This window comes from Vipera berus, assembly GCF_964194415.1.
Source record: "Vipera berus genome assembly, chromosome: Z".
Taxonomy (NCBI): domain Eukaryota; kingdom Metazoa; phylum Chordata; class Lepidosauria; order Squamata; family Viperidae; genus Vipera; species Vipera berus.
This window is the reverse complement of record NC_138205.1, coordinates 120,921,564-120,943,108: the sequence shown is the minus strand read 5'-3', so window position 1 is coordinate 120,943,108 and position 21,545 is coordinate 120,921,564. Positions and strand designations below refer to the sequence as shown.

The 21,545-nt window shown below is 37.1% G+C and overlaps 1 protein-coding gene across 2 annotated transcripts in view; it reads right to left on the bottom strand.

Annotated features, from left to right (window-relative positions):
* Nucleotides 1–21,545, bottom strand: part of ESYT2 (extended synaptotagmin 2) — a 79,181-nt gene that overhangs the window by 25,213 nt on the left and 32,423 nt on the right. For both annotated transcript variants that reach the window (XM_081344458.1, XM_081344459.1), the window contains exons 5-12: nucleotides 20,646–20,718; nucleotides 19,872–19,961; nucleotides 13,808–13,863; nucleotides 5,911–6,031; nucleotides 4,600–4,776; nucleotides 3,880–3,962; nucleotides 3,168–3,216; nucleotides 2,331–2,420 (exon numbers count right to left, since the gene is read on the bottom strand). In XM_081344458.1, coding sequence (XP_081200584.1) covers nucleotides 2,331–2,420; nucleotides 3,168–3,216; nucleotides 3,880–3,962; nucleotides 4,600–4,776; nucleotides 5,911–6,031; nucleotides 13,808–13,863; nucleotides 19,872–19,961; nucleotides 20,646–20,718 — 739 coding nt within the window. The remainder of the gene's footprint in view (nucleotides 1–2,330; nucleotides 2,421–3,167; nucleotides 3,217–3,879; nucleotides 3,963–4,599; nucleotides 4,777–5,910; nucleotides 6,032–13,807; nucleotides 13,864–19,871; nucleotides 19,962–20,645; nucleotides 20,719–21,545) is intronic.

The window sequence follows — 21,545 nt, the reverse complement described above, 5'->3', positions numbered from 1 at the left end:
CCAGCATATGTTGGCAATTTGATCTCTAGTTCCTCTGCCTCTTCGAAATCCTGCCTGTACTTCTGGTAGTTCTCGATCCACATATTGCTGGAGTCTACCTTGTAGGATTTTAAGCATAACTTAAATGAATGCAATGGTGCGATAGTTTGAACATTCTTTGGCACTGCCTTTCTTTGGAATTGGAATGTAAACTGATCTTTTCCAATCCTGTGGCCACTCTTGAGTTTTCCAAATTTGCTGGCAAATTGAATGTAACACTTTTACTGCATCGTCTTTTAAGATTTTGAATAGCTCAGCTGGAATACTGTCACCTCCACTAGCTTTGTTGTTGCTCAGCTTTCCTAAGGCCCATTTCACTTCACATTCTAGGATGTCTGGCTCGAGGTCAGGGACCACCTCATCATGGTTATCTGGGACATTAAGCTCATTCTTGTATAGTTCCTCTGTGTAATTTTGCCACCTCTTCTTAATCTCTTCTGCCTCTGTTAGGTCCCTGACGTTTTGGTCCTTTATCATGCCCATTTTGGCATGAAACGTTCCCTTCATCTCTCCAATTTTCTTGAAGAGATCTCTAGTCCTCCCTATTCTATTGTTTTCTTCTATTTCTTTGCACTGTTCATTTAAGAAGGCATTCTTATCTCTTCTAGCTATTCTCTGGAATACTGCATTCAATTGGGTGTATCTTTCTTTTTCTCCCTTGCCTTTCGCTTCCCTCCTCAGCTATTTGCAAAGCTTCCTCAGACAGCCATTTTGCTTTCTTGCATTTCTTTTTCTTTGGGATGGTTTCAATTGCTACTTCTTGTACAATGTTGCAAACCTCTGTCCATAGTTCTTCAGGCACTCTGTCTATCAGATCTAATTCCTTAAATCTATATGTCACCTCTACTGTATATTCGTCAGGAATATGATTTAGTTGATACCTGAGCGGCCTAGCGCTTTCCCCTGCTTTCCCCTGAGCGGCCTAGCGCTTTCCCCTGCTTTCTAAATTTTGCAACGAGAAGCTCATGGTCTGAGCCACAGTCAGCTCCTGGTCTTGTTTTTACTGACTGTATAGAGCTTCTCCATCTTTGGCTGCAGAGCACAGTCAATCTGATTTCTGTGTTGACCATCTGGTGATGTCCATGTATAGAACCGTCTATTGGGTTGTTGGGAAAGAGTGTTTGCTATGACCATCGTATTCTCTTGGCAAAATTCTATCAGCCTGTGCCCTGCTTCATTTTGTACTCCAAGGCCAAAGTTGCCTGTTATTCCGGTTATCTTTTGGCTTCCTACTTTAGCATTCCAATCCCCCATGATGATAAGGACATCATTTTTTGGTGTTAGTTCTATAAGGTGCTGTAGGGCTTCATAGAACCGGTCAATTTCATCCTCTTCAGCACCGGTGGTTGGGGCATAGACTTGGACTACTGTGATACTGAATGGTTTGCCTTGGATTCGAACTGAGATCATTCTGTCATTTGGGGGATTGTATCCCAGTATTGCTTTTCCTACTCTTTTATTGACTATGAAGGCTACTCCATTTCTTCTGAGCAATTCTTGCCCTCAGTAGTATACCTGATGGTATAATCTTTAGTTTCTTCAAATAATGTCATAGAAATTTGATTTCATTTTTTCCTTGTCCCTTCTCACAAAGTTCTTCAAAAGTAAAAATAAAATCTTATCTAGATCCTTAGTTCATTTGTAACTTTCTAAAATCAAAGTTTTAATCACTCTCTTGCTGTTTATTCAAAAAAAATATTTTTCTTAGTTCTTAAACCTGAAGTTAAAACTCATCTGGTGCTATAAAACGTGTCGAACCAAAAATCTCTAATAGCTGAAATGCAGTTAACACACTATTTCCAAAAGTGATTAGAAAAATATACAAATTTATTATTCTTTCAGAGCAGCCAAATATGATTTGAGCAAGATGGTTGTTCTCTCATCTCCCAGAGCTCCAAATAGACCAAAACCGCTATTTTGCAGTGTCCTCATGAGGAGCAGCTGACTGGAGCATCTGTGGGCAACCTCAAGTCCTCTCCTTGTCCAGAGAGGAATTATTAAAGAGCCAGCCTACTCGCTGGCTCTTTATTTGCCACAGTCATTAGCTCTGTTTTCTGCTAAGCAGTCTTCAGTCTACCATTTCTTTCCCAAAGGTTGAAAAGGAACATGATGAAGCCTTTTCTCTCTTGCTAGGAGAATTTTGGATTTTTGTGCCTAAACAAAACTTCATTTTTATTCTATGTTCTTCTAGAAATAGAGCATGTCTAAATGAATGTGGACAACCACACATATAAACATGTATTTTTAATGACAGTCTTTTCAAATGCAGGAAAAAGAATATATAAATATACCTGGTCAAGATTTTCAACACTAGGCTTCAATGTGAGCCATTCAAGTTTCAAGTGCAATTTTCCTTTGGAGACTTCGTCCAAAGTAAACCACTGTAAGGAAAGTCCATAAACTGTAGTAAGAACCAAAGTCATTTGCTGAAAAATTTATCAACATTACATACAAATTCCTGGGTTAAGTCAACTAAGGACATTTCATATGAAAAAGCATTGTAGCTGACAGAATAAAAGCATTTTATCAAATAGGCATTTCACCCAGAAAACTATAGTAAATTTGTTTCACAATAAAATATATGCAATGACTTTTTAAAATTAAGCATTTGATTATTTGGCTTAGGACAACTCAAAACACATTTAACAGGAACTTTTATAGCCATCTGCAGCATCCTGCAATCATATGACCACATTTTATGACTGTTTTTCCAAAAACTTGCACTTATTTCTGGTTTTTGGTAAAATCATGTCCATAACAAAACACTGTTTGCTTAACAACCACAGCATTTGTTCAGTAAGTATGGATTCATTTAACAACTTCAAAAAAGATAATAAAATCAAGGTGGTCACATGACTGACCCCTATTATGATTGTCATGTCTTATGATCATGATGGGCAGGCTCCTTATGGGTGTAAGTCGAGGACTGCTTATATTTTGCTCCTATGGCTGGTGTCTTCAATTCTACTTAACACAAAATGCTATAATCAAACTAAGAAAATCTATTCAAGGAAATCTGAAGCCTTTGCTGAAATTGCAAAACAGATCCAATATATGATTGAGCACTGCAGATTTATTGTATGAACCCTTCCTTGTCACTGTCCTCCCCAGGCTGAATAGAGATTTACCTCATCTATGTGACGTTCCTTTTCAACTTCAATTAGGTCTATTGTCAGGCTAAAAAAACACAATGCAATGCATTAGAAGACCATTATCTGAACTACAGAACCTGAAGCTGGAATTTTGTACCAGCAAAATAGTGAATATGCTAGAAAAAAACTGAAAAGGCAATTCTGAACAAAAAAAAAGGATATGTGATTGAGGTATGAAATAAAGGTTATCTTGTTTTAAGAACTGTGAATAAGATGGTAGGATCTGCTGCAGAAAAGTTTAGGTCTTTGAAGCAGAAGAACAAGATGTCGGGAGGGAGGGAGAAGAGAAGCAAGGATAAACCATTTTATGGTTGTCCATTCCTTATGTAGTAAAGGCCAAAAGTACTTATATTCAAGATAAAAAAGAAACTGTGTGCAGTAATTATAGCTGTGAATTGCTACTTCTACTACAATCAATACTGCTTTGCTTTCTTTTCATATGGTAACTTTTAAAAAATTTTATACCAAAAGTATTAGCAACTATTCGAAGGCACAGAATTTTGCATACACCCAGGTAATAATAGAATATATTGGAAATATATTTGCTGCTAGCTTCTTTCTGACTCTTAGAGCTTACCTTTACTCCTCTTTCATTTATGGACTGATCTGGATAGTGGGATCGCAGGACAGAATTTCGAATTTAAAAAAAGACATGCACTCTTATCTATTAAGATGGTTTGACATTTACCTTCCTAGAAAGTCATCCTTGTCTGGATCTTCATCAAAAAGTTCAATCTCTAAGTCTTGCCCTGGATGTTCATAGACTAAGGCCTGGAAATATAACAAACAAGATTGCCAATTCAGATTAAGTGTTTGACTTAGATTACAGTGCTTTTAAATTAGACAAAAACATTAACAGATTACTATCAAATATATGTTTTCTCTCTGATGTGATTAAAAATTTAGGAAGCCTCTTTCCTCTGTGAGCCTAGGGCAGCGCACATGTGTTTTTAATCATCTTTATCTTACAAAATGTGTAAAGGTAGATTGAGTTAGTTATTCTAATTTAGCCCAAAATCATCCAATGAAGTCCATGACTAAGCAGGACCTTTAATCTGAGTTTCTCTTGTCTCAGTCTAATATTGCTTACTATAATATTCACTCCAGACCATTCATTTACTAGCATTTCCACAGTTTTTATGGTACAGACCTAATATAAAACTGCAACTTGCTAGTAAATCAGATAAATAAATCAGAATATATAGAAACCACAAGGATCATTTTTATACTAAACATGACGGTGTTTTATCTGAACTGTTCTGAACTGCAACATCAATTTTAACTGCAACAGTTAAATAAATCATTGAAGATCAACGTATTTATAATAGAATTATATGATATCAGTCTTGGAGGTGCTAAAAGACTTAAACACATTTTTCAAAACTAATACTGGGCAGTAGTTTCATACCTCATAAACTTCATTCCACTTTGGATTAAGATTTTCTTTGATAACTTTGCTTTGGAAAATTTGATTTCCCACTTGAATGATTCCATAAGGGTCAGACTTTCCCTTAACGAGTCCCTTTAAATAAGTATCTTTTCCCTCAAGATCCTGGGCTTCAAGAAAATGTATTCTTAATACACCCTGAGAAGAGGCAAGAACAGTTGTCCATCATACAACATTCAGCAGTAAAGTATCATCAGTATAACTGAATGGAATATGTCCTAATACGTTCCAATCTAACTCTGAAGATAGATTGGAAACTAAACTGATTCTTTAAATTCTTTATTATGGAGACTAGACACAACAGAACTAAATTGATTTTTAATAATTATATTGGAGACTAGACATAGTAGATATGAATTGTTAAAATAATGCAGGTAGTGAGTAATTAAAATAAATAAAGGCACAGTTCCTCCTAATTATATCTTTGCACTTTTAATACAGATGCACAATAAGCAGCTGTGTGTGTGTGTGTGTGTGTGTGTGTGTGTGTGTGTGTGTGAGAGAGAGAGAGAGAGAGAGAGAGAGAGAGAGAGAGAGAGAGAGAAGCATCAGGATACAGCAGTGGAACTGAAGCTCTCCCCCACTCTTTGTACAAATGTCTGACATCAACAAATGCACTAAAGGTGTATGGTTACAACCACAACATTGCAATCTCCATTTTTACTTTTTTGTTGCCCTGTGCCCGCCTTTGCCTTATGGACATTGCTGAGACTAGGATAAAGGAGAAAAAAAAGTCACAGAGATAAGTTGCCATTAATTTTGTATTATTTACATGTATGCCATAATTTTAATAATAGGAAATGAGTTCGGCAAAAAAAACCAAACCCCAATAATTTCTTGATGCATGAAAAGTCAACTACAGAGACCAATAAAACCAAACACTTTGCATGCTACAGGCATTCAGAAATGAGTCACTTCTCCAGAGTTCCTTTCATGTGGCCATGGAAATCTCTGGATGGAGGGGAACCACTGGGATTAGCATTTCTTAAACAGACTGGACAAATCCACCCAATTGGTTACAACTCACAGTGTCCAGACAAATCCCAATGGTGCAGAAAGAAAAGAGACTTTCTGCTGTTTTGAACTTCAATGGTCCAACAATAGCTTAAAAGCCACATTCAAAGAATTGTCATCTAGCTACTAGAAATGTTTTGGTTTTTTTAGTATCTAAATTTTAAACTTTTTATAACCATTATTGTCAGAGATTGTTCTGCAAAACACTTTGATAAACAAACATTTTGTTATGTCACAATATTATGTTAAAAACCTTACCTTTGGTATGGGGAACCGCAACTGAGCAATCTGCACTTCACTGACAAAAGGAACAGTGATTCGATTTGGAAGCACTAGATAATTAGATATTATATCTAGTATTATAGTGTCAGATAATCCACTGAATAAAAAAAAATCAATGAAGTTATTTTAAGGATAGCATTAATTACTCATGCTGCCATTATCAAAGTAATTACATGCAAGCTGCATTTCTAATGCATAGCAGGGCAGGAAAATAAATATCCAAGTTGAAATTGTCTATTTCAGTTTAGTCTTCTGCTTCATCTGATTTCGGGGGGGGGGGGTTGGGGGGGTTGTATGGGAGGTCAAACCATCAATATATTCATTCTTCAATACATTTTTATTTTCCACTTCACAAACCAGCTATATAATTTACAAAATTTACAACTAGCCTACCTATGAAAACACTTTGTCTTCCATGACTATCATCATATTTTACAGAATTCTGTGATTTAGTTTATATGGTATTCAGGGTTGCATAAAAGAGGCTATGGGTTGTCTCTATCATTTAGGAAGGAAAATAACAGCAACAATCAGCCTATTAAATTGAATCATATGGATGAGAAACATTCCAACCCATCTCCCTTTCTTGCAGAATATTTTTGGGAGAGAAATAAATTTTTGCACAGCCCTATTTCCTTTAAGTAATGGTGCTGGTGCTGTTTGATCCAAAAATGGAAGTAATCCAAAAGCATGTATGAATCTCATCAATACCTTTGATCACCACAAGATGGAAACAACAGTTTAGAATAAAACAAATGGCCTTATTATGTCTGTATGAAAACCTTATTCTTCCTTCCTGCATTATCTTTCATCATAATATGACTATGATGGTCTACTGATTAGCTCAAAAGGTCTCTTATTCTGCATTTCTGTTTTCTACAGTGCAAATCGATGAAGCACTGTTAGTTTAATATTCATATTATTTTGTTTTTAAAGGCCAAGCTGAGGCAAAACAGCAAATAAAATAGGCTGTCAATTTGTCTGCTTTATTGTCTGCCTGCCCGTAAATCACATCAATCTTCCCCCTTAGGACTTTCCTCTTGTTTATAACAAATATTATGAAGTTAAACTAATTATGGCAAATATTACAAAGTTAAATTAATTCAAAAATTAATTTCGAATGCCATAACCCTAGCCCAAACAAAATTTATTTATTTATTAAATTTCTATATTGCCCATCTCCCCTACAAGGTGACTCTGGACAGTTTACAAATTCTAAAGACAAGTGAAAAATCAATTAAAAGATTAAAACAGACATTAAAAATATTATTAAAAAGTGTGCTTAAAAATAAATATTACAGAGCTAATATACATATTTTTCCCCATCACCTTTTTTGGAGAGAGGCATAGGGGAGAGAAATAAGAATGTAATGAAGTTACTCCAGATGACGAATTAGGAAATAATGAAGTCAGTCCATTAATTCTAATTAGGATATCTTTTTATAGAATTGGTATGAAACATGAACAGTGAGTCATCTCCTTCCCTGCCCATAAATACTATCCACAATCTTCTGTTGTCCTGTATCAAGCCAGGAAGGAAAACAATAAAATAGGCTGGGAAAGGCACAAGCCTTCCAATATCTGTACATCCTAATACACTGGCTGCGAAGAAGTGGAATGCAGAGAACAGGGCTATGTGTAGATGTACATCAGGTATAATAAAAAAAGAGATTATTAACAACAGGGATGGGAACAGATGAAAGAAAACAGCTAATACTGGACTCTCATTAACATGAATCCAGCTCTGTTCCTGGAGCTCCCCTGGATTTTCAAGATACATGTATACACCAAAATCCCAAATTAAGGGAAAAAATACTCTGATCCGACTGGTATGAGTACAGATACTAAAAGAGCAGCAAGTATCATGGGGTTGAAGTGGTTTATATGAAATGCAGCTAGTTTGTTTAATTGTAAAACATGGCAGGCTACAGTCTACCCTTGGTTACTTTCAAACAGCTCCTAAATTAAGGTATACTGACAAATTTTAAACAATATCTGGTACTCGCATCACAGCAGCTGTCAACAATAAAGACTAATTAAACTTCACTGTGGTTGTAGACACCCACCTGCCTGCTCTGCCATAATCTCACCCCAAAAAAGTGTCCACTTTGATATTTTCCTCTGAAGTAAAAAATTTCTGGAAGGATGAGGAAGGATAGCTCCTTGAAGCCAGCTTACTTATGGGTGAATAAAACTTAATAAATAAATAAATAATTTTATATCTCTCCCCCCCCCCCAATAGCAAGAAAATCTTTACATTAGGGAATCAAGCTACCAACCTTATAGCAGCAAGAGCTGCTAATGACATGACCTTCATAAAGCACGAGAGGGCTAAGTGTCAAATATACAACACTAGTGTCCCATGACCATAGCTTCTCCATTGTACAGATGGAAAGATGCAAGTTCCAACCACCAACCCTTCCCCCACAAGCAAATGTATTTTCTAAACAGAAGACACATGCCACTTCTAGCTGCCGCAACTCATCCAATTAAACTAGCTACCAGAAGCAGTGAAATTCTGTACTTAGTCAAACATTGCTAAATCATCAAAAGATACTTTGGACACTACATCTCACTGATAATTCAAAAGAGGCCGGGGCCAAGCAAGCAGCAGACACTTTTTAGTGTATGTATGTGTGTGTGTGTGGAGGGGGGGGGAATGAAGAGAGCTAATATGTAATTATGAAGACAATTGTGCAGTTGTGTGTATCTCTATTAAGGGTGCATCAAATAATGTCAGCCACCATTTTTGGATTTCATCAGCTATGGCTGGCTGATTGCAGCTTTGCTGATTGATGGTTTCATTTCTCACTCAGTCTATCAATGTGATGCCAAGGATTCTACAGAGAGAGTACATTTGGATGGTTTCCACGTTTTAGATTTCTGGCTATGTAAGGGTCCATGATTCAGCTCCATATAGTAGCAATAGTGGTATCAGTGGACAAAACAGTCACGTTTTAGTTGATACAGTAATGTGAGGCATCTGATGATTAAACAAAAGCTGCTGGGGCAATCTACTTTTGGTGCTTCACTTCAGCTGTTAAGGCACTTTCCCCCCACCCTCTGTAGTATGAGGCCAAAACCTTTGAATTCTTATGCTTTCCTAATTTGCACTCCATTTAAGACTATGACTGCTGGTGAGCAATCAGGGGTGGTAGGCTCTTTTATCTTTGGATAGTGCACTGTAGAAAGCACTGCTGAGAGAATTAGATCAGATGGTTCCCGTGGCACACACTTGTGACGCCTCAACCTGTGCAGTTCACATCAAACGTTGACTGTCAGAAGGTTTCCCAGTCTGCATAAGAGTATGTCAAGGATGGGAAAAATTTTTACAACCGATTAGGGCATTATACCAAAAACAAACTGCCCGAATTATAGTTAACAATAGTTTGACAACAGTATGTAATATTGAGAAGGGCACAAGGCAAGGCTGTCCGCTATCGCCCTTGTTATTTATATTAACATTAGAGATACTATTGGTTAAGATTCGGAATTCGGAAAAAATTAAGGGGATACAAGTTGGAGATCAGGATTACAGATTGAGAGCATTTGCAGATGATCTGGTTGTTACAGTGACCCAGCCAGAGAACTCTGTTGTGGACCTGATGGAGATAATAACACAATATGGGAAGGTTTCTGGATTTAAAGTAAATATACAGAAAACTAAAATTTTGGCTAGAAATATGACAGCTTCGCAGAAGGCTCTCTTAGAAGGATTAACTGGATTTGAGATTGTTAAAAGGGTTAAATATTTGGGGGTGATTTTGTCGCCCTCTAATACAAAGCTATATAAAAATAATTATGAAAAGTTATGGGGGAAAATTCAAAAAGAACTGGAGAGTTGGGAAAAATTGCAATTGTCTTTGTTGGGACGGATCGCAGCAGTGAAAATGAATGTCCTGCCCAAATTTTTATTCTTATTTCAAATGATACCGATTCTTAAGAAAGACTCTAACTTGGAGGAATGGCAGCGTGGTATCAATAAATTTGTGTGGGCAGGGAAAAAGCCACGAGTTAAACTTAAGATTATGCAGGATACTCGTGAGAGAGGTGGCCTTAAAATGCCTAATTTTAAATTATATTATGAAGCTGCTGCACTAGTAGGAATAAGTGATTGGATTAATTTGACACAATCGAGGTTATTAAATCTTGAGGGCCATGATCTGTTGTTTGGCTGGCATGCATATTTGTTGTATGATAAGAAGGTAGATACTGTGTTTAGGATGCATATTTTAAGACAGGCATTGCTGAGAGTTTGGAAGAAGTATAGACATAAGTTAAGCAGCAAGATACCATTGTGGGCAATCCCAAAACACGCAATAGAAAATATACATGCTGGTTTCAAACATGATGAGACTACTTACAAGGAAATTTTAAGTTTGGAAAGGAATATTTGGTGCTTGAAATCATATAGTTTCTTGCGAGAAGAGAAGGTTGTTCAGACTTGGTTTCAATATATTCAGTTACAGGCCAGGTGGAAAGAAGACCAAAAAAATGGATTTGCAACGACTGATGAAAATTTGATAAAGCAAATTAGAAATCAAGGACCAGCACATATTAAACGGATATATCTTGCATTGATAGAGATCGATTCAGAAACAGAGCTTGTTAAGGATTGTATGATAAAATGGGCCCAAAACATTCAGGAAGTTATTACAATGGACACGTGGGAAAAGATCTGGGTGAGGAATGTAAAATTCACTCAAGCTCAAAGTTTAAGAGAGAACTTTTACAAAATGTTTTATAGATGGCATCTAGATCCTAAAAAGCTTGCAAGTATGTATCCGAATTATCAGCCTAAATGTTGGAGGTGTGGTGATGAAGAGGCAACATATTTTCACATATGGTGGACATGTAAAAAGGTCAAGGCTTTTTGGATAAAAGTCTGGTGGAATATGCAGAAGATTTTTAAACGGAGGATAAAGTTTTGTCCGCAATTTTTTTTGTTGGGAATAATTGTTGACGCTACAGTTGTGGACTCTAAGTTGATGCTGAATTTAGTTACGGCAGCAAGACTTTTGATAGGTCAATATTGGAAGAAAGAGGAACTGCCGACTATACAAGAGTGGATTTTAAAGGTTTCCGACTTGGCAGAGATGGCGAAGATTTCGGCCTATTTGAAAGATTACTCGCAAGAACATTATATTATGGAATGGAGAAAATGGATTGAGTTTATCCAGAATAAGTATAGGGTCAAGAAGTTTTATCTAGCATTTGAATAAGTCTTCTTTCGTTTTCTTTTTTCTTTTTTTATTTTGTCTTCTATATATATTTAATAATGCTAAGTTTTGTTTGATCCTATATAAGTTAGAGAGTGATGGATTTTAGAATTTATAGTTGTTAGTATATGGTTGTTTATGATTGCCTTTTTATATATATATACCTTGTATTTAGCTCTGGGAAGTCCGGGGGGGGGGAGGGGGGTTAGGGGGAGGTGGGGGGGGGAGGAGGGAGGGGGGGAGGGGGGGAAGGGGGGAGGTAGGGAGGGGAGGTAGGGAGGGGGAAGGGGGTTTTTTAAAGGAAAACTGTATTTTTAAAACTTTTCAATAAAAAAAAAAAAAAAAAAAAAAGAGTATGTCAAGGATGTGTCCTATCTCACTACCATTCTGTATAGGTAGGAGTAGGCAACCTTGGCTCTTTTATGACTCGTGGACTTCAACTCCCAGAATTCCTGAGCCAGCATGGCTCAGCTTGGTAACCTCTTCCTTTTCCCTCAGAATGGCTGGCTCAGGAATTCTGGGAGTTGAAGTCCATGAGTCATAAAAGAGCCAAGGTTGCCTACCCCTGGTATAGGTGGTCCTCAACTTACAACCACAATTGGGACCTGAATTTCCACTGTTAAGCAAGACTGTTTGTTAAAACAAGTCACACCAATTTTATGTCCTCTTTGGACATGGTTGAATGAATCACTGCAGCTGTTAAGTGAAGCACATGGTCCTTAAGCAATTCTAGCTTCCTAATTGACTTTGCTTGTTGGAAAGCCTGGCAGAGAAGGTTGCAAATGATGATGACATGACCCTTGGATGCTGTAACCATCATAAATATATACCGGTAGCCAAGTGCCTGAATTTTGTTCATGTGACTCTTGGGATACTATGACAGTCAAAAAAGTGAGGAGTGGTCATGTCATTTTTTCAATGCCACTGTAACTTAAAACAGTCACTAAACGGGCAATTGTAAGTTGAGGACTGCCTGTATTATATGTCATCATGAGAAACATTTTCACAAATAAGTATGGAATTTGTCACTGACCTTATATATATGCAGATGACTACAAAAACAATAAAAAATACAATCCTATAAATATACCATCAGAATTAGCAATGAAATTGTTGCTATACTTTTATTTAGGAAGCTTAACCTGTTTTTTTAAAAAAAAAATCACTAGTGTACTATCAATGATCAGATAAAAGCAGAAGATGAAACTGAAATATTTAAACCTAATTAAATAAATGCAACATACGGCAATCACTAAATGCAGCTGATTGTGTTAAGGTATGTGGAAATGTACATATCAATTGTATAGAATGGCTTCATCACTTAACCTCAAATATTTTCCACTTCAGGTCTGAAAATCATTTGACAGCAATGAAAGCTGGAATGACTTACTGTTTTTCTTTGAAAGCAAGACCCAACTAGCACTTGACAGCTAGAATGAAAACAGCTTTTCATGCATAAAAAAATGTTTTTAAAGATGACAGCAGATGTTGATTCACCCAGAAAACTGAACAGTATAGAAACCTAATGTTGTTACTGATAATTATATAAACCTTTCTCCAATAAATATTTTTCAACTAAAAAATATTTCAGCTAAAACTAAAACTAAAACTATTTTCAACTAAAACTAAAACCCAACCTATCCATTAGACTTTAGCTTGTAAATTGTCTAAGTCAATTAAGAATTCCATTCACAATCCTGTACAAGTAGTCCTCAACTTACAACAATTTATTTAGTAATTGTTCAAAGTTACAACAGCACTGGATAAAGTGACTTATGGCCATTTTTCACACTTATGACCGTTGCAGCATTGCCACAGTCATGTGATCAAAATTCAGACACTTGAATTTAAACATTTATTTAAATGTTATTTATAACATTTGCAGTGTCCTGCAAATGTGAAGCCCTTTTGCAACCTTCTAATAAGCAAAGTCAATGGGGAAACCAAAATCACTTAACAACCACATTACTGAAGTAACAATTGCCGTGGTTCACTTAACAACTGTGGCAAGGAAAGTCGTAAAATGGGGCAAAACTCATGTGAAATGTTGGGCTCTACTGTGGTTGTAAGTTGAGAACCACCTGTATATTGCACTATTTAACCATTTTACAAACTGCAGGCTTTCATTTTTGTTCCAAGTTAAAATCAGATACTATACTTGTCTGACCATAATATGCCAAGGGTTAATATTAACCCTACTCCAAACTCAAACTCAACTTCTATCTTTCCAGTGATATCACAGGACAGTATTATACAGAAGCTGGAATTGCAGATTGTGGCGTGAACGTAAGGGAGGCATAGCAAGTTCCCCTACTTGACTTTCTGGAAACTGGCAGACAAGGTTGCAAACAATAACATATTAACGTTGTAAATGCAAGTCAGTTGTCCAGCGCCCAGATCACATGACTGCAAAGATTCTGGAACTGCCAGAATACTTAGGACTGGTCATAACCACCATCTGTTCAGCACCATTGTAACTTTGAACAGATGCTGAACAAATGATCATAAACTGATGACTACCAGCATATAGCATGGGGTTTTTTTCACAACAGAGTACAGATGGAAGACATGCCTGTAACTTTCTGCAAAATCTGATGAACACGTATGCATATTAAGTTGTACAACAGAAATAAATTTATTCAGTTTCAGCTTACTTGAGTCCTGGAATATCCAGAAGGTTGGTCAGTCCTGTCCAGTTAATTTCCAAAAGCTGGAAATATATAAAAATAATATTAAAATATTGCTCAGAGAAACCACATCTTAAGACACAGGATAACCGATGGTCAGAAGAATTTCAGCTAAAATTCTAAAACTGAGAAAATTTTTAAACTTTTTATATTGGTTAGAAACAATATCCTTAAACAAGAGCAATCAGTGTAGCGAGCTTTTAAAGAAGTGCTCTCCAGCCTTTGCAACTTCAAGAAGCCTGAAATTCAAGCTCCAGAATGTATTTAATTATTTATTTGTTAAATTTATCTGCTGCCCATCTTGCCAAGGGACTAATCTGGACAGCTTACAACAGTACAAACTAGAGAAATGAAAACAGGTGTGTAAACATTATAGTACCAAAGTAATGAAACAATTATTAATTCCTTAAATAATAGAATTGCAGGAATTATGAAACTTAACGTTCACATTTTTGAGATTGTCAAAGATTGGAAAACTTTAAAGTAATGTTTGTGTGTTTACCAGAACAAGACTGAGTCATATAATCTCAATTTATGACTATCCAGCATATGATAATTTAAAAGCAATGAAATAAAATTTCTTTTGTTGTTAGTTGCGAAGTCGTGTCCGACCCATCGCGACCCTATGGACAACGTTCCTCCAGGCTTTCCTGTCCTCTACCATCTTCTGGAGTCCATTTAAGCTCACGCCTACTGCTTCAGTAACTCAAAATATATTTAATATTTGTTCCACAGCAGGTAGTTCTTACCAACATTTCCATGATTTTGCCCCATTTTAAAAACTTTTTGCCACACTTGCTAAACCAATCACTGCAGTTGTTAAGGGAATCATATTAAGCAAATCTGGTTTTACCCACTGACTTTGCTTGTCGGAAGTCAGCGGGGAAGGTTACAAATGGGGAACACATGACCCCAGGACAGTGCAATTCTCATAAAGAAAAGTGCCCGAGTTTTGATTATGTGATCATGGAAAACCAGTTAACCACCAAAGCAGTACCAGATTTGGCCATGCTAAGAATTATGGAAACTGCATCCCACGCAATCCCTTTTCCAGGTTGGAGAAGATTGCTTTAGAACAACACATTTATTCACCTGGCGTTACAGCATTAATGCAGAAAATCATGCTTCAGAATTTACAGCAAAATGGCTTATGCTGCTTTCCATACTTGTGCATGGAAATGAGGAGCCTGATCATTATAGTTCTAAGTTGTCATAATTATAATGCAGGTCACCATGTGACAGTACATATTTTCATGATCTCTTTTGAGGTGGTTGTTAAGCAACTGTGGCTGTTGTAATGGAACTGTGATAGTTTTATGGTAAACTTTTTTTCTTATGGCAATAGCACTTTGACTTATATACCACGGTTTACACTCAGCATATTGCCCCCAGCTATCTGGGTCCTCAATGACCTCAAAAGGATGGAAGGATAAGTCAACCTTGAGCCAGTGAAAATCGAACTGCTGAGCTGTAGGCAGCTGGCAGTCAGCAGAAGTAGCCTGCAGTACTGCGTTCTAACCATTGTGAGCACAGCACAAGACACTGTGGGCTGTCGCCTGACACCACTGGATGACATCGCCAGGGCTCGCTGCCTTGGAAGAGAGAGGAAAATTCTCAGGGACGACTCACACCCTGGTCGGTACCTCTTTACTCTCCTACCATCGGGTAGGAGATATAGAAATATAGCCAGCCACACCAACAGGCTGAAGAACAGCTTCTATCCATGGGCTGTCAGGCTCCTGAACGAGAAATAACTATGTATGGTTGACTTGCGAGGCCAGTGTATTGTGCAATTAGCTCACATGGTGTAACCAGATGGTGAGTTTGTTGTCACTGTGTGTTGTGGAGGGGGCACGAAGGGAGGCTCAGCCAATCTCACTGTACACATGTTGTACTTTGATAATAAAGGTTCATTCATTCATTCACCACGGCTCATTGTCCATTTTTGGAGTAAAACATCATAAATTGTAGTCATGTGACTGCAGGACACTGCAAACAGATATAAATGTAAGCCAGTTGCCAAGTGCCCAACATGTGCTCCATGTGTTTCTTGATTACTTTAATGCATTTCTATGTTAGCCTGTTAACCTGTATTGACTCGTCCAGAGTTTTCCTTTTCAGAAGCTTAACATTTTCATTGACTTCCAGACTGCAGATGTACAATATGCCCCATCAGAGTGTTGCAGAGAGAGGAAAAAATGTTCCCTTTTCCCCAGACATCGAAACTTTTTTCAGTGACATAAATTGAAATTCATGGACTTTCTCCAACTGAAGAATTTAAATTCATATGGGAACAATAGACTACCCCAAGCATGTATTTATTAATTAATTAGGAAAGGTAGACTATTTCATAAACAGTCTACTAACTGTAGAACCAATATCTGAATCATACATTTAATGCAGAAAATACAATATCTCATAGATCAAATAAAAAAAATTACATACCATAGATTGGATTTTAACCTAATCTGCTAATTGATGTCCAGAGAATATTTACATGCATTAAAGCAGACAGATATATGCAATTCCACTAGTAATCTGAATGCATACAGGCCAGATGTAGATGTAGATTTAGGCCTAAATCAGGGCTTTATCCTTTGTTTCAGTTAGTAGGCCCATTTAGTATTTTGAGAAGATATTGTGAACAATATTGCAAAATAGCTGCAGAAAATTCTAAGGAATGAATGGTTTCAACCATTCTTAAGGGATATTCTCTACTTCCTGTTTATCTTTTGTCTTTTTTTCTGAACAAGGTGGTATACTTGCAATAAACAGACATAAACATAAACACACACAGGCACGTAGTATAACAACTCAGCATTTTATGTACAAAGAATATGAAACGCAGAGGCAGCGCTGACAACAAAGATATGTTGATGGCTGACACTCCGTTTTATGACATGCCAACTTGCCTTTTTATTTTAATTAAAAGGGTTTTTTGAATGCAAATAGATGGAGGCAAGGTGTATATTAGGTCCCAATGGAAATCAGTGGGTCCACTGGCATGTACAAGCTTTACCAATAATTTGCAAAGTTTAAACTGTTTTCACAATAAAGCCTTGTTCATTATACCTTCAAATTAGCCCAAGCTTGAAAGAGAATTTGCAGTTTGCAAAATCAAGCTTATTTACCAATGTGAACTAAATAAAGAATTCTCAAAGTCTACTAGCTTAAACTGCACAGATACGTGCAGTTTGCTTGAAACCTTTAGTGGAAGAAAAGTTATAACAAAAATGTGATGATTGTTTTCTAAATCACTTCATGTTTGCTAAAGATATTTTAATAAGCATTAACATTCATACCATCTTCTGTTACTTTACCACAATGATTGATTTTTATAAGAAATACAAGGCTAAGGATGCCTGACAAAAACTTTGGCTCACAAACCACAAAGACATAAGCAAATTCATTAAACAAGTATGTTCAGAACTTTTAATTCAGGCATTGCTACCATATATAGTCATCGCAGCCAGCAACAGACACTGAGTAAAGAGTGCACTGAATTATTGCCAAATGTTACTTTGGCCTGGAAAATATGAGAAGAAACATTACTAGATGCCAACTAACCCAACATTTCTCCCTCTGGACAAAATAGTGATTTTTCTCTTGCTGTAGCCACTGACGATCCAAGTGATAGAAAACGGCTGTAATAAAACATCTGCTTGTAACTCCGGAGGAAGGACATGTAAGAATTCTATTCTATTAAATATTTTAGATTATTGTATTGCTCTGTTGCAAATTATAAACATTAACTTCATTTTAATGGTAGTACACTGGAAAACTTTAGGACTGTGATCCTGGAAACCTACAATATTAATATGGGGGCTGTTCTGGCTGCGGACATTATAGCTGCCTTGATACTTATAAAGCTTGTCCAGAATGACAGTTGTCTAAAGGATATTTTAACCAAATTCTGGTTTATTATTACTGAGTAAACGTTTTAATCTATATTTTAAGACTTTATATTGCCTTAAAAATAGACTCCAACTTTTCAGTGCTCTAATAAGCACACACCAGAAATAATTTACAAACCCCAGATTACAAATTATTGAGAGATATGTAAGCCAGATTTCTAGCTCTGGGTGCAATACCACGGTTGGTGATTGTAAGAGGAACCAAGCACTTGTCAATTATCAGCAGTTCTTCGAAATCTTACAATATTATCACTGGCTACAGCAGACCTTCCTCCCTTGTGAGAGAGAGTCGGAAACTAGCAGTTGATCTAAATGTGTTTTTCTGTAGGTTTGAGAGGAACCATTGTCAACTACTGTCAACTATTGCTACTCTATCTCAGACACATCAGCAACAGCTAAGTCTCCTCCACCCAGCTCCATCCCTCTGGACCACCCACCTCTGTTGATCACAGAAAAAGATGTGTGAGGTCTATTTCACAAATAAAAAAGTGGAAAAGCACCAGGGCCAGACAGGGTAACTCCCTCTTGCTTGAAAGTCTGTGTTGATCAATTGGCTCCCATCTTTACCTGCATCTTTAATAAAACACTGGAGAGGGGATTATATCCCTTCTTGCTTCAAATGCTCTATTATCATTCCGGGGCCCAAGAAACCCTCCATCAAAGGAGTTCAATGACTACCGACTGGTGGCTCTGACATCCACAGTTATGAAAACCTTCAAAAGATCAGTGCTGCCCACCTGAAAGCTATCACGGATCTGCTGCTAGACCCCTTGCAGTTTGCCTGCCATGCAAACAGATTGGCACATGATGCTGACGATCTGGCAATGCACTACTTCTTGAATCCCCAAAGATCTAAGTGAGATCCTTTTTTTGTAGATTTCAGCTCAGCATTTAACACCATCATTCCTGAAATCCTCCTCTCTAAACTGACTCAGCTAGCTGTACCTGACCACATTGTAGACGGATCATAAGCTAATAAATAGGAAGCAGCAGATGAAGCTAGGGGAAAATTACATCAAATACCCATTCAGTTAGCACAGAAGTCCCCCCCCCCGGGCTGTGTGTTCTCTTCATTACTCTTCTCTCTATATACCAATGACTGCATCTTGAAGGATTTCTCTGTTGAAGTACTGAAGTTTGTAGATGATCCACAAGTCATTGGTCTCTTTTGAGACAATGATCAATCTGCTTATAGCCCTGTTGTGCAAGTGGAACAATCTGGAGCTGAACACTCTTAAAACTGTAGAGATGATAACAGATTTTAGAAGAAGCTCTCCTATTCTAATACCTCTTACAATATTAGACAACGCAGTATCAACAGTAGATAACTTCAAGTTTTTGGGTTCTATAATCTCCCAGGAGTTGAAACGGATGCCTAACATTGGAGCCATCATTAAAAAGGCACAACACAAGAGTGTTCTTCCTGAGTCAACACAAAGTTCAGATTGCCCAAGGATCTGATGATACAGTTCTACAGAGGAATTACTGAGTTTGTCATGTGTACCAATGTAACTGTCTGGTTTGGCACAGCAGCCAAACAGGACAGGTACAGACTTCAACAGATAGTTAGGACTGCAGAAAAAAACAATCTCAACCAGCCTGCATTCCATTGAGGAACTGTATAGTGCATGAACCAGAAAGAGGGCTAAGAAAATATCTACAGATCTTTAACATCCTGGACATAATCTATTTTAACTTCTCCCCTCAGGACGCTGCTATAAAGCATGGCATGCCAAAATAACCAGACATAAAGAAAGCTTTTTTCCCCCTGGCCATCACTCTGCTGAACACTTAATTCCCACACAGCAGTGTCTCATCTCTCATCTTTTCTCATCTCATCTTTCCTACTATCTTCTCCTATTGGTTTCTTATGATTTATCAATTGTTGTTTATAACTTATGATTAATGACTGCAACTATAATTATGGCCCATGATCTAATACCTGCTGTTTATATGTACAACATGAGCTTATGCATTGGAACAAATTCCCCGTGTGTCCAATCACACACACACAATAAAGAACTCTGGTCAATAAAGAATTCTTTTCCATTCTATTCTCATATTATGCTAAAACAGTTACAAGGGGGGAAAAAGAAATATAGAAATTTTCCACTTACTGGTTTCCTAAGGAAAAATAAAGATAGCGCTCCAATTAAGGGCATATCGCCAAGCAGAGGTTCCAATATAACTCTCATTGTGCCATGAATCTAAAAGAAAAAGCGGAAACAGCCATGATCAAAGATTCAATCCATAGCTCAATTCTCGGCTACAGTGACCTTCCGGAAAGGCCTGTGACTGAGAAATGCAGGCCTGGCTGCAGAAGACACCGCAGAAATGGGCTGGCAAGAAGAGGCATGACTGCCTGGTAAGTGGGTGTGGAGCATGTGGGGCAGCTCCACTCCCCCACCCCTGCCCTAGCTTGATTTTTAGGTGTATGCCTCACCCTAAAACTAGGCCTTATTTTTGGGGTAGGGCTTGTATTAGGCCAGGGGTAGGCAACCTCGGCTCTTTTATGACTCATGGACTTCAACTCTCAGAATTCCTGAGTCAGCATAACTGACTCAGGAATTCTGGGAGTTGAAGTCCATGAGTCATAAAAGAGCTGAGGTTGCCTATCCCTGTATTAGGCCCACCCCCCCCCCCCAAAATCAAGCCAGGGCTTATTTTCAGAGTAGGTCTAACCTTCAGAGAAACAGAGTACACAGCATTAACCATGAATTAAAGATTATTATATATTATGCAGAAGGTTTTGCAATAAATCTGAACTTGAATAATGTTAAACAGAATAAAAACTATATCATTTCAATTGTAGCTTGGGACTGACTAGAGGTGCATTTATGGAAATATGAACTGGTAACAAGGTATAATGGATAGGAGAAAAAGAAATTTACCTGTATACTTTTCACTCCAGCTCTACAGAAGTATCTCTTGATCTCCAAATCAATTTCACAGTTTCCCACAAAACTGAGAAATATAAGAAAACACTGTATTGTTGTACTCTATATACACAATCCATTGCTACATTACTATTAAAAAACAATTTCAGGACAACAAAAAGTTTAAGAATTCATTTTTTCTCTAAATTATAGCAACACTGTAACCCACTGCAGCTTGGCTAAAATTTATTTATTTAGTTATTTATTTATTTAGTTACATTTATATACCGCCCTATTCCCTGAGGACTCAGGGCGGTTTACAGGAAATTAAAAAATCCACCATACAAAAGTTAAAAAAAACCAAATTAAAAATATTAAATTGACCCTGTATACTTAAAACCCCAATTAAAATGTACCTTTAACTGTCTTGTGTATGTTATACAACCACCATCGCAGCAAAATGTTAATTTGTTTAAGGTTAAAATGTTTAATATGAATTTTATACATTATTATATATTGATTATATTGTACACCACCCAGAGCCCCTCTCTAAGGGAGATGGGCAGTTAAGAAATAGGAAAAATAAGTAAGTAAGTAAATAAATATTTTTTTAATTTCCTGCTTTCCCCCCCCCCTTTTAATTTAATACTGTGCTAGTTTAGGCTACACATCTAACAAAGTAAACAAGACAAAAAGGGAAAAAATTAGTTGGTTGTACCCAAACAATTAATTAATGACCTTCAGGTCCATATGGATTGGCTTAAGTCTTTGCAACACAGTTTACATGAAATATGATCTACCATTTGGACACAGACTGAAGCAGAACACTTTATCCACTGAGTGCATAATGGCTGTGAACTATTTGCAGCTAAATCAATGTGCAGATCCAAGATATGACTACAGACCTTTTACATA